General features: G+C 44.0%; 1 protein-coding gene across 3 annotated transcripts in view; it reads right to left on the reverse strand.

Moving 5' to 3' along the window:
• The window catches only part of zgc:123010 (uncharacterized protein LOC641500 homolog), a 204,531-nt gene that overhangs the window by 140,695 nt on the left and 47,294 nt on the right, over nt 1–16,542 (reverse strand). For all 3 annotated transcript variants that reach the window (XR_005945696.1, XM_041210199.1, XM_041210198.1), the window contains 2 exons: nt 10,056–10,112; nt 6,117–6,269 (listed from right to left, as the gene is read on the reverse strand). Coding sequence is in view for 2 of the 3 variants with exons in the window: in XM_041210199.1 (XP_041066133.1) it covers nt 6,117–6,269; nt 10,056–10,112 (210 nt within the window). In the remaining variant the exon portion in view is untranslated. The remainder of the gene's footprint in view (nt 1–6,116; nt 6,270–10,055; nt 10,113–16,542) is intronic.

Genomic DNA, 16,542 nt, shown 5'->3' on the forward strand with positions numbered 1-16,542 from the left:
GTGCAGTGTGCACAGAACTTTCATTCTATGCCTTGCTTGGTAACACTTGCTTTTCTCCCTCTGAAGGTTCTCTGTGCGAGACACAAGAGCCAGAGAAATAAGATGTAATTACATAAGAAATAGAAGTTAGAGTAGGCCATTCGGCCCCTCGACTCTACTCTACCATTCAATAAGATCATGGCTGATCTTCCACTTCAACTCCACCTTCCCACACTCTCTCTCAGTCCCCCTGGTACCCAAAAATCTATTAACCTCTGTCTTGAACATACTCAACGACTGACCATCCGCGGCTCTCTGGGGTAGAGAATTTCAAAGATTTGTAACCTCTCGAGTGAAGAAATTTCTCCTTATCACAGTCCCTTAGCCTGGGACTGTGACCCCACGTTCTAGATTCTCCGGCCAGGCGAAATGTTTTCTCAGAATCCACTCTGTCTAGCTCCTTAAAAACCTTGGGCCGTAACTTCCAACTAGCATCGGAAAGAGAGATGACCCGCAGGAGTAAGAACAAATAAATATATACTTACCTGCCCTTGAAAATTACGCAGAGGTCATGAGGGGGTGAGAGGAGGGAGGGGTCGGAGTTTTGGGGGGGGTGCGGGGTGAGGGGGGGGGAAAGCAGCGGGGAGGGTCAAAGGTCGGGGAGGGTCGGAGGTCGGAGCAGCGGGGAGGGTCGGAGGTCGGAGCAGTGGGGAGGGGTCGGAGGTCGGAGCAGTGGGGAGGGGTCAGAGGTTGGAGCAGTGGGAAGGGGTCGGAGGTCGGGGCGGTGGGGAGAGTGGAAGGTGGGGGTTCAAAGGTGGGAGAGTGAATCCTTGTGGAGGATGGTCAGGAGTACGCGGGGGCAGTCCCGTGAGGATTGGTCTGGGTGTTTACAACAGTTACCCAGAAGTTTGAAGAGGTTTTAATTCTCCTAACGGTTTCTGGGTAGCTATTGCTGTCACCCTGATGGAACCATCCAAAGTTTTCAATTTAAAATCGCATTTTCGGATGATTCCCAGCATAGGGCAATTGTCCAGAGGAAGTGTCCACTTCCGGGCAATTGCCATGCAAACCCTTACCTGGAATCCTCTGGAGAGAGATTCCCCAACACATCTTTGGGATAGCACCCAAGTCCGATACTGGAGAGCTCGGAGGTTACAGCCAGTTACATGTTTCAACGAGACCACCTTTTGTTCTTCTGAACTCCAGGGAGTATAGGCTCAGGCTACTCAATCTCTCCTGACAGGACGATTCCCTCATCCCAGGAACCAACCCAGTCTAGCAAAATGTTGTTTTACTCCCTCTGGGGAAAGTATGTCCTTCCCTAGGTAAAAATAAATAAATCTGCACACAGTACTCCAGGTGTGGTTTCAGCAAAGCCCTGTATAACTGTATTAAGACTTATTTACTCATATACTCCAATCCCTTAGTAACGAAAGCTAACAATGTCATTCTCAGTAAATATATTTACACATATATTGGTCACAAGGGTGGAAGTCCAGAGTGGTTTACCTACGCCCATACTGTTCTTGTTCTCAGTCTTTCTCTTTTAAAAGGGTAATGAATGTTGTCAGGGGGAAAGAGGCAGTAAGCATTTACTCCTTACGCTATCATCCTGCACTCAATTATTTACGATGTTTTAAAAAAAAAGTCGTTGCATTGTTATTGAAGATGTGCAGTTCACTGTGCCTTACAAAACTTTAGGGCATCCTGAAGTGCTTTACAGCTAATGAATTACATTAGGAGTGTAGTCGCTGTCTTTACAGCTAATGAATTACATTAGGAGTGTAGTCACTGTTTTAAAGTAGGAAATGCCAATTTTCACAGAGTGAGATCCCACACACAGCAATGTGATCATGGCCAGATAATCTGTTTTTAGTGTTATTGATCGAGGGGTAAATATTGGCCAGTACACCAGGGAGACCTACTCAGCTCTTCTTCAAAATAGAGCCTTTTGCATCCACCCGAGACAGCAGATTGTACCTCGGTTAATGTCTCACCTGAAAGATGGCGCCACTGACAGTGTAGCACTCCCTCTGCACTGGGTGTGTCTGCCTCAAATTTTTCTACTCACCTTTGGCGTGCGATTAGAGCCTAGAATCTACTGGCTCAGGGTTAGGGAGTGTTGGCCATGACCATCACTACTATAATAATGATGATTGTACATTTCCCCCACTCATACCAAGGTTAATTGTTGAGTTCAGCCTGCCTGAATTAGCTGGAGCGTTTATAATGTAAGATACTCCAAAGACCTTCATACAAGTGATTTCCACCAGCAACTGGAATAGAAGTAGTGGAACGACCAATAGAAGACTAAGTAAAATTCATAAAGAAACAGTGCAAAGATGTCACACAACAGGAGAAAAATCAGAAATAAAACAGAATAGATAATAACAACTGGCTGTGTAAAGAAAATTCTCATCACCCCTCTGTTTCTTTTGCCTATTATCTTAAATCCATGTCCTCTGGTTACCGATCCTCCTGCCATTGAAAACTGTTTCTTCCCCCTTTACTCTATCAAAAGTGTTATGATCCCAGCTGATATTACTACTGGGCAAGTCAGATCCCTGGGTGGAACCTAGCTTGATAGATCCTAACTTTTATTGTTTGTTTAGAATTGTGGAGAGTGGCTACTGAACAGAGTCACAGGAGTCAGCTGATGAACTTTTAACAAAAGAATAAAACATTTATTAAACAAGATTAACTATATTACAATACTGCTTCACCCACCACTGTACCTTTATAGATATATACGGATGCGTAAGGATAACACAAGTTACCAAAAGCTATCTTACATTCTAATGTTTACAGTAAGTACACAATCCATGTAAACCAGTAGGTGACCTACATCACATTCTGAAATCAAGTAACAGATGCCACCTCAAACAGATGCTATGGATCTCTCATCAACTCGCCGCAGATGCTTATCACACAATGAGCCAACCGCTCTTCACCAAACTCTGTCTTTCACATGAGGGTTTCAAAGTTCCACCCTCGAAGAACCCGCTTTGGAATCTACTCCCAATTTTCTCTCGGATGCCTTCCACATCCTTCCAATGTTCCTCTTCCCTGGATCACCATGTGCATTCAAGTTTTGCCTTCCACTCATTCTCTCTCCGATACTCAGCCGTGTCAACAGAACACCGCTCCTTCACACGCCCATAGTAAGGAGTCACCAAACTTTAGCTGTCTCCTCAATAATTCGAGCCAGAATATTTAGCTGTCTTCCAATACTCAAGTTCTTTATTACCAAACAACTATAAATGATCTAATTGTGTAAACACCCTAGTTTAAATTAAATGAAATCATTTTTAGAAATAGTGTTAGAAATTTCAAATGGATGAAGTTCTTTTTAAAGAATGACAGAATGGAGTTTCTGTTCACGTTCAAACTACATTAATGCCAACATTTGATCCCTGGGATGATGGTCTTAGTTATATGGAGAGACTGGAGAAGCTTCAGTCCTTCCTCTTACAGCAGAGAAGGTTAAGATTTAGTTGAGGTGTTCAAAACGATGGAAGCCTTCTGGGAATGTGTGGGAGCCTTCCGGCTTCTTGCAAGCCTATTTTGCTTTAAGTCTGCATCCAGCAGCTTTCCCTCTTTAAGCTTGGGGCTTTCCTCTGCTCCTCACTCTTAACTTCATTTAACAGGACCTTCTCCAGGTTCCTGTTCTTTTCCATTGACTAGAAGGCCTCCTTGGGATCCTTCCTTTTTGTCCCAGTCCTTGGCTTTGGGGCCTTTCTGTTCTCTGCATTTCCCTTTGCTGTGTCCAGCTTCTCCAGGCTCCTAGTTTCAACTGAACTAAAAAAAACTGCTAAGTTTCTCCATGTCTCCGTGGACCCCCTGTTGCTAAGCAGCAGCCCAGTTTTTCTGCTTCAAGAGTCATAAAACCTCATTAAAAACACCAGTTATACAAACAAATCTAGACTTGTAGACAACTTTTAAAGTGAAAGTAAAACTCAAATCCACCCCCCTCCCCCCACCACCACCTTTCTTAACACCAATACAGAAACACAAGTTAATCTTAAACTTAAAAACTGAAGCTCATTCCAACACCCACAAATACAAGCATAGCTTACTTAAACAATCTCTAGTTCCCAACAGAAGCCTCCATCATTTTGAACTCCTCAACTAAATCTTAACCTTCTCTGCTCTAAGAAGAAGGATTCAAGCTTCTCCAGTCTCTCCATATAACTAATTCCATCATCCCAGGGATCCAATGTTGGGCACTAATGCAGTTTGAATGTGAACAGACACTCCATTCAGTCATTCTTTGAAAGAAAATTCAACCATTCGAAATTTCTAAAAATGATTCAATTTAATTCAAACTAGGGTGTTTACGCAATTAGATCATTTATAGTTGTTTGGTAATACAGAACTTGAGTATTGCTGAAAAAGAGATATGCTGTCAAACACCTTGCTGTTTTGGCTTCAGCTGATGTCACCACTGGACAAACCTAATCCCAAAGTGGAACCCAGCTTGATAGATTCTAGCTTTTAATTGTTTGTTTAGATACATGGAGAGGAACTACTGAACAGAGTCACTGGGGTCAATTGATGAGCTTTTAATAAAAATATAAAACATTTATTAAAGAAAATATGAACTATATTACAATGCTCCTTCACCCACAAATATACCCTTACAGATATATACCAATTTGTAAGGATAAGATATCTTCTACTCTAATGTTCACAGTAAGCACACAGTCCATGTAAACCAACTGTGCCCTGTGGTCAGATGCACTACACTCTGAAACCAAGTGACAGATGTTATGGGATCTCTCCTCAACTAGCTCAGACACTTGTCACCCCATGAACCAACCAGTCTCACTGAACTCCGTCTTTCACATGAGGGTTTCCAATCCCCACTTTCCAAGAACTCACCTTGGAATCTTCTCCCAAACTGACACTTTCTGTCAGATGCCTTCCGCAAGGGTTCGCCTTCAGGATTTTGAACTCTCCTTCCAATGTTCCGCTTCCCTGGGTCACCACGTACATTCAAGCTGTCTTCTACACACTCTTTCCCACTGACTCTGCCATCATCAACAGTACACCACTGCTTCACATGCCGATAACAAAGAGTTACAGATCTTCAGCCATCTCTTTGGACCTGCTTGCAAGCTGTTCTCGCTTTAAGTCTGCTTCCTGCAGCTTTTGTCTCTTTAAATCTGAAGCTTGGAGCTTTTTTTTCTGCCCCTCACTTTTAACTTCACTTGACAGGACTTTTTCCAGGTTCCTGTCCTTCATTTGACTAGAAGGTCTTCTTGTGACTTTCTCCTGTTCCGCTCCCCTGGACTTTGGGGTCTTTTCTTTTGCTTGGGACTGATTATATGTCCCCTTTAATCCAGTCTCTCCTGGCAGCTATTTTCAAAACCAACTGAATTCAAACAGCTTCCAAATAAAACTGCTGTTTCTAGTTTCTCCTGCGTGTATGTCTGTGGGAGGGATCTGCATCTCAGGACCCTGTTGCTAGGCAACTGCTCAGTTTCTCTACCCTTGTTTGTTTAACTTAGCAGCAACAGTCTTAAAACTCTCTTTAGAGATGCAGGCACCTTTTAAAGTGAAACTAAAGCTCAACTTGACCTCTTATTAACACACAGATACAGAAATACAAATCAAATTTAAACTTTAAAGCTAAAACTCATTCCTAACACCCACAAATACCAATATAGTTTACTTAAACTGTCTCTATTTCCTAAAATTGAACTCATCAGAGCAGTTCGCAAGAATATCAATAGTAAAGGGAACAACAATATTTACTGCATGAGAAGAGGGTGCTGATTGGTAGCGGCATTGCCACAGAGAATGCACCAGGGAACAGTTAACTGCCAAGTTTTTGTGCAATTCAAACGAAGTAGGTCAACTCTGATTGGTCAAGATATTGGCATGGGGGATGAACCGGGCACCGGCTGTTCCCCCAAGCTTTTGTTTATTTGAGAAAAGGTGCAATGCAGACAGAAGTAGTATTTTTTCCAGAAAAGTGTGAAAATACTTTGCTTTAACTGGACACTTTCTCCCCCCAAATGGTCAAAATAATTCAACACTTTTTTAAAAAATCATTAAACTTCCTTGATTGTAAATGGTGTCACTTTTTAAAAACAGACTGAACGGTAAAATAGCTGAAATTCTTGTGTGCTAACCTCATCCATCATCACGGGTGCAGGTATACTGTTTCCATTCCCAATGCCGTCCAGTGGCTGTGACTTCTTCTTCCCTCCTTCCAGACCCTCCGGAACGTTCTGCATTTTAACAGTTTCTTCGCTCTCCTCATGGCTATCGCTGTCTTCATTTTCCTACAAGCGTAAAAGGTTCTGCCGTTCAATTTTATAAACCATTAAAAGAAAATAAGATTGGGCATATCACATCCCTCAGGAAAATCCTGAAGTGCTGAGTATATAAGGGTATTACCGGGGGAGGTAATTTGCATGGAACGCCCAGCAGCAGCAACAACAACTTGCCTTTATATAGCACCTTTAACGTAGTAAAATAGAAACATTATCGAACAAAATTCAACACCGTGCCACATAAAGAGTTATTAGGACAGATGGCCCAAAGCTTGGCCAAAGAAGTTATAATGAGTGCCTTAAAAGAGGAGGGACATGGAGAGATTTAGGGAGGGAATTCCAAAACTGAAAATGCGGCAGCCACACGGCGTAGCGATCAAAATCAGGGATGCGCAAGATACCAGAATTGGTGGAGCGCATAAATGTCGGAGAGTAAAAGGGCAGGGGGAGGTTACAGAGACAGGAAGTGACAAGACCAGGCATTGCCTGTCCGAGGACCAGTGCAGGTCAGTGGGCAGAGGGCTGATGGGTAAACGGGACCGGGTGAGAGGTCGGTTACTGGCAGCAGAGCTTTGGATGAACTCATGTTTATGGAGGGTGGCACATGGTTATATGAGGAAGGAACGGTTTCAACAGACCCAGAAGATCTTTACCATGCACTTGAGTTACCCACTAGACAAACAGTAGCTCTTTTAAGACTTTGATTAACAAATAAGAAGTGGCAAAACACTCTGTGTTTTCCCACTCCGGTTTGGAAATGTTTGATAGCAGCACCAAGTGACAAAGGTATTTAATTCCTTAAGCGTGTCACCCAGTGAACACAAAGTAAAAACCAAAACCTATAATATGAAGAAGGTGTAAGCCTGATCAGAAAATGGAATGTACTGGCAGTCACCTCTAGCATCAAAAAATGAACCACAAAATAAGCACAATTGCCATAGTTTATCGCTTGTGGCTGGAATCTAACCAAGGGCGTGTTGGGTGATTATAGATAGCCACTTGAGCTAGGCTTTCCTCGTGGGTAACACTCGTGTGGTCCCTTGATCAATATTTGCCCCATTGCTTCCCGTTTTGTCCGCTGTAACTATAAGGCTCTTCTGCCGCTCAGTTTCCCTCTGGCTGGTAAATCTAGAACACAGGGTGACAGTCGTAGGGTAAGGGGTGGGCCATTAGGACTGAGATGAGGAGAAATTGATTCACTCGCAGAGTTGTGACTCATTGGAATTCTCTACCCAGAGAGCTGTGAATGCTCAGGGTGGTTGAGCATGTTCAAGACAGAGGTTAATGGGTTTTTGGGTATGAAGGGAATTTTGGGATACGTTGATAGTGCAGGAAGGTGGAGCTATAGACTTCATTGCAACCATTGATGTATGTAGAAGCGTCTGCAACGCTATATTCCAATCTTAAACCCTCTTCCCCACCTATGCTAGTCTAATTTCCACCATCAGTGACAGGACCTTGAGCCGTTATATCCTGGCATGAATGCCAAATTTCAGGAGAATCCGCAAAACCTTTCTCTTTAAACATGTGTTAACCCTTGCCCCAACTCTCACTTGATGCCCAATCCCCCACCCTCTTTCCAAAGCAACTTGACTTGGGATGATTGAGAGAGAATCTGGTACTGGGGCTACTGTTTGAAAATAAGGGTCATCCATTTAGGACAGAGAGGAGGAGAAATCTTTTTCTCTCAGGGGATCATGAGACTTTGGAACTCTGTTCCTCAAAAGGCAGTGGAAGCAGAGTCTTTGGATATTTTTAGGGCAGAACTAGAGAGATTCTTAATGAGCAAGGGGGTGAAAGTTTATCAGGGGTAGGTGGGCACGTGGAGTTGAGATTACAGTCAGGTCAGCCATGATCACATTGAATAGCGGAGCAGGCTCGAGGGGCTGTGGCCTACTCCAGCTCCTAATTCACGCGTATGTTTGCACGTATGTATTTGCTATGTTAAGGGCATTCAACTCTCATCAGAACTGGCAAAAGGTCATTGACCTGAATCATTAACCCCAAGTTCCTCTGTCCACAGATGCACCCAGCCTCCTGAACATTTTTAGCTTTTTCGGTGAAACTAAAAATCATTGTTGGAATCTATTTGCACTTTTTTAGAACAAGGGAAAGTGATTATTTACACTGTTTGGCTGCAAGTTGTAAACTAGTTCCTTCTAAAGTGGATATTTTCACTGCACCAAACACCACCACTGTGCAATTCTGAAATAGTGTTATAGAATGGCTGGGCAGGTTAGAGAAATTCCCTCATCTCCCCAGACAGGCCCACTGAGTTTCAGCTCAGTCGGAGTAAAACTAAGTTTTCTAGAAAGGACAAAGTAAAGACTCATCAGCTGGTTTCAAAGAAAGGAGGCCCTTCAGCCCATTTGAACTCATCTGTCCCAGATACCATCCTTGCACTTTTCACTTAGTGGTTTCTTAAATTAGTCCAGTGGTAACCTCAATCAACCCTCTTTGAAGCCCTTTCACTTATTGCTAACCCTCTAGTGTATAAACAATCACTCCCCCAAAGCCCTCCATATCTCCACCTCCCTTTCCTCCTCTAAGGTTCTCCTCTTTGCCTCAGTGTTGATCACTCCTACAAATATTGCCTTTGTCTCATGACGCTTCTGTGAAATGCCAGGGGATGTTTATCGACATTAAAAAGGTGCTTATATAAATGCAACTCTTTGTTCAGTGTCTACCCTAAACTTGACCTTCACAGCTCCGAACACTGCCCTTGCTTATCCTGCGCTCTTCATGTATCTGAAAATATTAACATCCAACAAATTATCTGAGCCACACCAACCGTTGTCCTATAAGATCCTGAGGGGACTTGGCAGGGTGGATGTTGAAAGGATTTTTCCCTTTGTGGCGGAGACTGGAACGAGGGGAGAGGACACAGTTAAAAAGTCGTGGAGGCGGTGCCATAGTGATATTGCCACTGGACTGGTAAACCAGGGGCCAAGGCTCTGGGTACCCGGGTTCAAATCCCACCATGGTAACGGTGGAATCTGAATACATAAAAATCTGCAATTAAGTCTTATGATGACCACGAAGCCATTGTCGATTGTCGTAAAAACCCATCTTGTTCACTAATGTCCTTTAGGGAAGGAAATCTGCCGTCCTTACCTGGTCTGGCCTACTCGTGACTCCAGATCTGCAATAATGTGGTTGACCCTTAAATGCCCTCTGAACAAGGCAATTAGGAATGCGCAATAAATGCAGGCCTAGCCAGCGATGCCTACATCCCGTCAAGGAGTAAAAAAGACACAGTTTTAAAATAAGGTGCCTCCCATTTAAGACGGGGATGAGGAGAATTTCTTTTTCTCTTCCCCAGAGAGTGGGGAGTGGAGACTGGGTCAATGAATATTCATAAGACTGAGTTAGAAAGGTTCTTGATTGACCAGGGAGTCAAAGGGGTAGATGGGAAAGTGGAGTTGAGGCCACAATCAGACCATCTTATCAAATGGCGGAAGAGGCTCGAAGGGCCGAATGGCCTACTCCTGCTCCTAATTCACATGTTCGTATTTATCTAAGACGGCCTTAAGAATGGATTTATATTTTGAATTTAGTTTATTACTAAAGTCAGTTTAATATTCGTTCCATTCCCCAAACAATGTTCGACAGAAAATATTCAGCTTTTAGCTTTTTGTTTAAAAGTCGAGAAGCCTGGAGGAAGAGTCAATGAGCTTCAAGTAAACAGGAGCTAGGATAAAACAGGACAGCAATAATGGATGCAGTAATTTGGTAAAATCAAACTTATTCCTAAATTAGGCTGGAGGAGCTGGTGACACGGCCCCCTTTCCTTACCTGATTGTTCTCTTCACTGCTTTTCCCTTTTTCTAGTTTTCTTCTTTCTTTCTGTCGCTGGAAGGAAAAAGCAGAACGGAAGGATCAATGCAAAGGTAAGGAACATAGAAAATAGGAGCAGGAGTAGGTCATTCAGCCCTTCGAGCCTGCTCCGCCATTCAATATGATCATCCTCTATCTCAACAGCGTCCTCCCACTCTCTCCCCATTCCTCTTGATGCCCTGACAGTTTAGAAATCATTCTATTTCCTTCTTAAATATGTTCAATGACTTGGCCTCCTCAGCCCTCTGTGGTACAAAATTCCACACTCACCCTCTGAGTGAAGAAATTTCTCCTCATCTCAGTCCCAAATGGTCTATCCCTTATCCTGAGACTGTTACCCACTTGTTCTAGCCACCGCCCCCCCACCCAGAGGAAGCATCATCCCTGCATCCAGTCTGTCCAGCCCTGTCAGAATTTTATATGTTCCAATGAGATTCCCTCTCATTTTTCTAAACTCCAGTGAATACAGGCCTAGTCGGCCCAATCTCTCCACGTATGACAATCCTGCCATCCCAGGAATCAGTTTGGTGAACCTTCGCTGCACTCCCTCTAGGACATGTATATCCTTTCTAAGGTAAGGAGACCAAAACTGCACAAATTACTCCAGGTGTGGTCTCACCAATGCCCTGTACAGCTGCAGTAAGACATCCTTGTTCCTGTACTCAAGTCCTCTCGCAATGAAGGCCAACATACCATTTGTCATCTTACCTTTCAGTGATTGGTGTACAAGGACACCCAGGTCCCTCTGTACATCAACATTTCCCAATCTATCACCATTTAAATAATACTCTGCCATTCTGCTTTTCCTACCGAAGTGGATAGCTTTACAATTAGCCACATTATACTGCATCTGCCATATATTTGCCCACTCACTCAACTTGTCTAAATCGCTTTAAAGCCTCTTTACATCCTCCTCACATTCCCACCTAGTTTTGTGTCATCAGGAAACGTGGAAAAATTACATTTGGTTCCCTCATCCAAATCATTGATATATATTATAAATACCTGGGGCCCAAGCACTGGTCAGGTGACAGGTAGATAAGATGGTTAAGTAGGCATATGGGATACTTGCCTCTATTAGCCAAGGCATAGGATATAAGAGCAGGGAGGTTATGCTGGAACTGTATAAACACTGGTTAGACCACAACTAGAGTATTGTGTGCAGTTCTGGAATCCACATTATAGGAAGGATGTGATTGCACTAGAGAGAGTGCCGAGGAAATTTACCAGGATGTTGCCTGGGTTGGAGAGTTTTAGTTATGAGGAGAGAGTGGATAGACTGGGGTTATTTTCCTTGGGGCAGAGGAGATTGAGGGGGGACATGATTGAGGTGTATAAAATTATGAGGGGCATAGATAGGGTAGACAGAAAGGAACTTTTCCCCTTGGCGGAGGGATCAATAACCAGGGGGCATAGATTTAAGGTAAGGGGCAGGAGGTTTAGAGGGGATGTGAGGAAGAATCTTTTCACCCAGAGTGCGGTGGGAATCTGGAACTCACTGCCTGAAAGGGTGGTAGAGACAGGAACCCTCATAACATTTAAGAAGTACTTGGATGTGCACTTAACGATGCCATGGCATACAAGGTTATGGGCCTGGTGCTGGAAAATGGGATTAGAAAAGTTAGGTACTTGTTTCACCAGTGCAGACTCAATGGGCCGAAGGACCTTTTTCTGTGCTGTAGACTTCTATGACTATGACATTGTGGTACCCCAATAGTCACCACCTGCCACTCTGAAAAAGATCCATTTATTCCTACTCTCTGTTTCCTGTTTTGTCTTTCTATCAACATCTACAGAACAAGGTAGTTCAGGACAAGGTCCTACATGCAGCTAAAAACAGCAACGTAAATATTAACAATCACATTAACATTCAACTGGATCAGAATGCAATCTCAATTCAATTGGTGGTCGTTCTTTTGAGGAAGTGGAGGGGGAAAAAATGAACGAGCTTTCCCATCTGGCATTCCTGCTTTCCAAACCTCCCAAATTTCTCCTCGCATCTTCCAGAGCTGCTAATTCTTGCTGGGATACAGATGCTGCTGACCCGCGCAAGTGGTCATTTTTATACATGAGCTTTGACCGCTGAATATCACAGGAAAGCCTGCAAGTCTATGCAGCTTACATAGACTGGACTTATATTGGCTCAAGTACAGAAGATTAAGGAGTGAATTTGGCCATTTAACAACTCCTATGGAACATTTAATTTGATGAAACTTTCCAAAGCACTACACAAAAGGAGATATTAGATCAGAAACCTAAAAGCTTTGTCAAAGAGGCAAAGGTTAAAGGAGGAAAGTGATGTTGAGAGAGAGAGAGGTGAAGGGATGGAATTCCAGAATTTAAGGCCTGGGCAACTGAAGGCACAGCTGCCAATGGTGCAGCGATTAAAATCGGGGCCAGAGTTAATGAGCACAGATATCTCAGAGGGTTGTAGCATTGGAGGAAGTTAGAGATAAGCAGGTGCAACGCAATAGAGGGATTTGAAAGTAATAATTGAGAGAATTTTAAAGTCAAGACGTTGCTTGACCAGGAGCCAATGTAGGCGAGCAAGCAAGGGGAGATAGGGAAACCGACTTGGTGTGAGTTAAGACTGTAGAGTTTGGGATGAGCTCAAGTTTACAGAGGGTAAAATGTGGGAGACCAGCTACACTGGAATTGTTGAGTCTAGAGGGGTAACAAAGGCATGAACGGGGGTTTTAGCAACAGATGAGCTGAGGCAGCAGAAATGTTCGGCAATGTCAAGGAGATAGAAGCAGGCGATCTTAGTTTGAAACAATTAACAATAATTAGCATGATTAAATTGCCTCACTATCTGGTGGTGGGGAAACATTAACCTTAAAATTCACTCTAGGCCACTCAGGACGATGCCAGGAAGCACTTCCTCAAGTAAAACTGAAATCTGGAATGTTCTCACCCAAAAAGCTGTTAAGGTTACTGTTGAATATTTTATATCTCAGAGCCAAGCACAGATAACACTAGTTTCTCTGTATGAAACAGGTTTTATTCACAGTGCTTTAAAATGTCTACTCCATGCTTACAGCAACTTCAATAGTCTGTTTATTTTTCTCTAAGTCCACACTCAGGCTTAACTAATCGAGCACAATGAGCATCAGGAGCAAAAAGACACACATAATAAAACACAGAACAATTGAACATGACAATTAGATGTCAACCGAAAATCTGAAAACTGAGATTGATGGAATTTACATTAGGGTTAGGGTATTAAGGATTACAGAACTAAAGCAGAGATATGGTTCAAGATATAGATCAGCCACAATCTAACTGAATAGTAGAACGGGCTTGACAAGTTGAATTGGTCTTTCTTGCACATATCCACTTAAAGAGAGGAGTGTGCCATCTGATAACGTATGCCCACTACCATCCCCGCTCCCGACCCAACCCCGCCCCCACTCATCCCCACCTCCTCGCCAAATCACCATATCTGCTTCCAACATCCTTTCAGACAGTGCATTCCTGATCATAATAATTCACCACATAAGAACATTTCTCATCTCACCTCTGACTCTTTTACCAATGACATTAAACCTGGGTCCCCTTGATTACCAACTGTTCTGCCACCGGAAACAGTTTCTCCTTATTTACTCCTGTCAAAACCCTTCGTGATTTTGAACGCCTCGAATGAATTACCCCTCAATCTTCTCTGCTTCCTTTAGCCATGTTAACTTTCTCCAGCTTTGGATGATCTCTTAAGCCTACCCAGTTCCTGAAGCTTGACTGAAAGATTTTGCATTGATACAGCTCATCGGTTTCGAAACACATTCCCATTCAATGAATCGCTCTGAAGTGCAAAATATGAAACCATTCCGACAAAACAACAAAGTGAAAGTTGTGCGTTGCAAAGGCTTGCGACCAACGGAACAAGATGCCTGGAAAAATACTGCTGGATCAGGAAAAGAGAGGATCGGGTTTCCTGTCAACTTCAATATGTTCAGTAGACAAACAACAAAGAAACTCAATGCTGCATATGCATTTGTTTGGAGAATTCAGGCTAACAGGAGCCTGAAGAAAAATACACAATTTCAAATAGGCCATTTGGGGTAAATTATACTCTATCAAGACCTAGTCGTGATTTTTTAAAACTCATCCGTGTTTGCAAATCCACCTACGGCTGCACCCCTTCCTATCTCTGTGTTCCCCTCCAGCACCCTCAACCCTCCTAGATATCTGTGCTGCTCTAATTTTTGCCTCTTGTGCGTCCCCAATTTTAGTCACTTCACCATTGGTGGATGTACCTTCAGGTGCCTCGTCCACAGGCTCTGGAATTCTCTCCACACACTCTCTACACCTGGCTTTCAGACAGTCCTAAAAACTTACCACTTTGACCAGGCTTTTTGTCATCTGACCCAGACACTCATACAGCTTGGTGCATTAATTTGTTTTATACCTTTTTATTCTTTCACAGGATGTGGGCATCGACGGTGAGGCCAGCATTTATTGCCCATCCCTAATTGCCCTCGAAAAGGTGGTGGTCAGCTGCCTTCTTGAACCGCTGCAGTCCCTGTGGTGTAGGTAAATCCAAAGTGCTGTTAGGGAAGGAGTACCAGGATAATGACCCAGCGACAGTGAAGGAACGGCGATACATTTCCAAGTCAGGATAGTGTGTGGCTTGCAGGAGAACTTGTAGTTGGTGGTGTTCCCATTTATCTGCTGCCCTTGCCCTTCGAGGTGCTAAAGGTCTCGGGTTTGGAAGGTGCTGTCGAAGGAGCCTTGTTGAGTTGCTGCAGTGCCTTCTGTAGATGGTGCACACTGATGCCACTGTGCATCAATGGTGGAGGGAGTGAATGTTTAACGTGGTGGATGGGGTGCCAATGAAGTGGGCTGCTTTTTCCTGGATGGTGTCAAGCTTGCATATTGTTGGAGCTGCACTCATCCAGGGAAGTGGAGAGTATTCCACCGCACACCTGCCTTGTGCCTTTTAGATGATGGATGGGCTTTGGGGAGTCAGGAGGTGAGTTACTCTCTGCAGAATTCCCAGCCTCTGACCTACTCTTGTAGCCACAGTATTTTTATGGCTAGTCTAGTTCAGTTTCTGGTCAATGGTAACCTCCAGGATGATGCTAGCTCAGTCTATCCCATGCTGCCTTTGCTGTTTGACATGCAAGTAGTCCTGTGTTGTAGCTTCACCAGGTTGACACCTCATTTTCGATATGCCTGGTGCTGCTCCTGGTTTGCCCTCCTGCACTCTTCAGTGAACCAGGGTTGATCCCCTGGCTTGACGGTAATGGTAGAGTGGGGGATATGTCAGGCCATGAGGTTACAGATTGTGTTCGAGTACCATTCTGCTGCTGCTGATGGCCCACAGTGCCTCATGGATGCCAGTTGATAGGTCTGTTCGAAATCAATCCCATTTAGCTCAGTGATGGTGCTGCACAACATGATGAAGGGTATCCTCAATGTGAAGCCGGAACTTTGTCTCCACAAGGACTATGCAGTGGTCACCCCTACCTATACTGTCATGGACAGGTGCATCTGCGACAGGTAGATTGGTGACAACGAGGTCAAGTAGGTTTTTCCCTCTTGTTGGTTCCCTCATCACCTGCTGCCGACCCAGTCTAACAGATATGTCCTTCAGGGCTCGGCTAGCTTGGTCTTTACAGGTGCTACTGAGCCACTATTGTTAATGGACATTGGAGTCCCCGACACAGAGTACATTCTCTACCTTTGCCACCCTCAATGTTCCTTCCAAGTGGTGTTGAACATGTACTGATTCATCAGCTGAGGGGGTGGGGTGGGGGGGTGGAACAGTAGGTGGTAATTAGAGTTCCGTGCCCATGTTTGACCCAATGCTATGAAGCGTCCTGGGACCCAGACTCAATGCTGAGGCCTCCCAGGGCAACTCCCTCCTGGCTGTATATCACAGTGCCGCCACCTCTGCTGGGTCATTCCTGCCGGTGAGACAGGGCATACCCAGGGATGGGGATGGTGGTGTCTGGGACATTTTAAGGTATGATTCAGTGAGTCTGACTATGTCAGGCTATTGTTTGACTAGTCTATGGGACAGCTCTCCCAGATGTTGGCAAGGCTGGCCATGCAGTTGTCATTCCTGGTGCCTAGGTCTATGACACATGGTCTGCCCAGTTTCAATTTGTACTGACTTCTCTGCAGCAGTTTGATACAACTGAGTGGCTGCCTAGGCCATTTCAGAGGACATTTAAGAGTCAACCACATTGGTGTAGTTCTGGAGGAAGGTGGGTAAGGACAGATTCCCTAAAGACATCAGTGAACCAGAATAGTTTTTAACAACAAAAAGCAAATGGTTTCATGATCACCATTACTTTTTTAACTTCCAGATTTATTAATCAATGGTGGGATTTGAACTCATGTCCTCAGAGCATTAGCTTGGGCCTCTAGATTGTTAGTCCAGTGACGTTACAACTACACCAGCGCCTTCCCATGTTGCTCTGAAGTGCATAGGGATCTTTTA

This window comes from Carcharodon carcharias, chromosome 17, assembly GCF_017639515.1.
Source record: "Carcharodon carcharias isolate sCarCar2 chromosome 17, sCarCar2.pri, whole genome shotgun sequence".
Taxonomy (NCBI): domain Eukaryota; kingdom Metazoa; phylum Chordata; class Chondrichthyes; order Lamniformes; family Lamnidae; genus Carcharodon; species Carcharodon carcharias.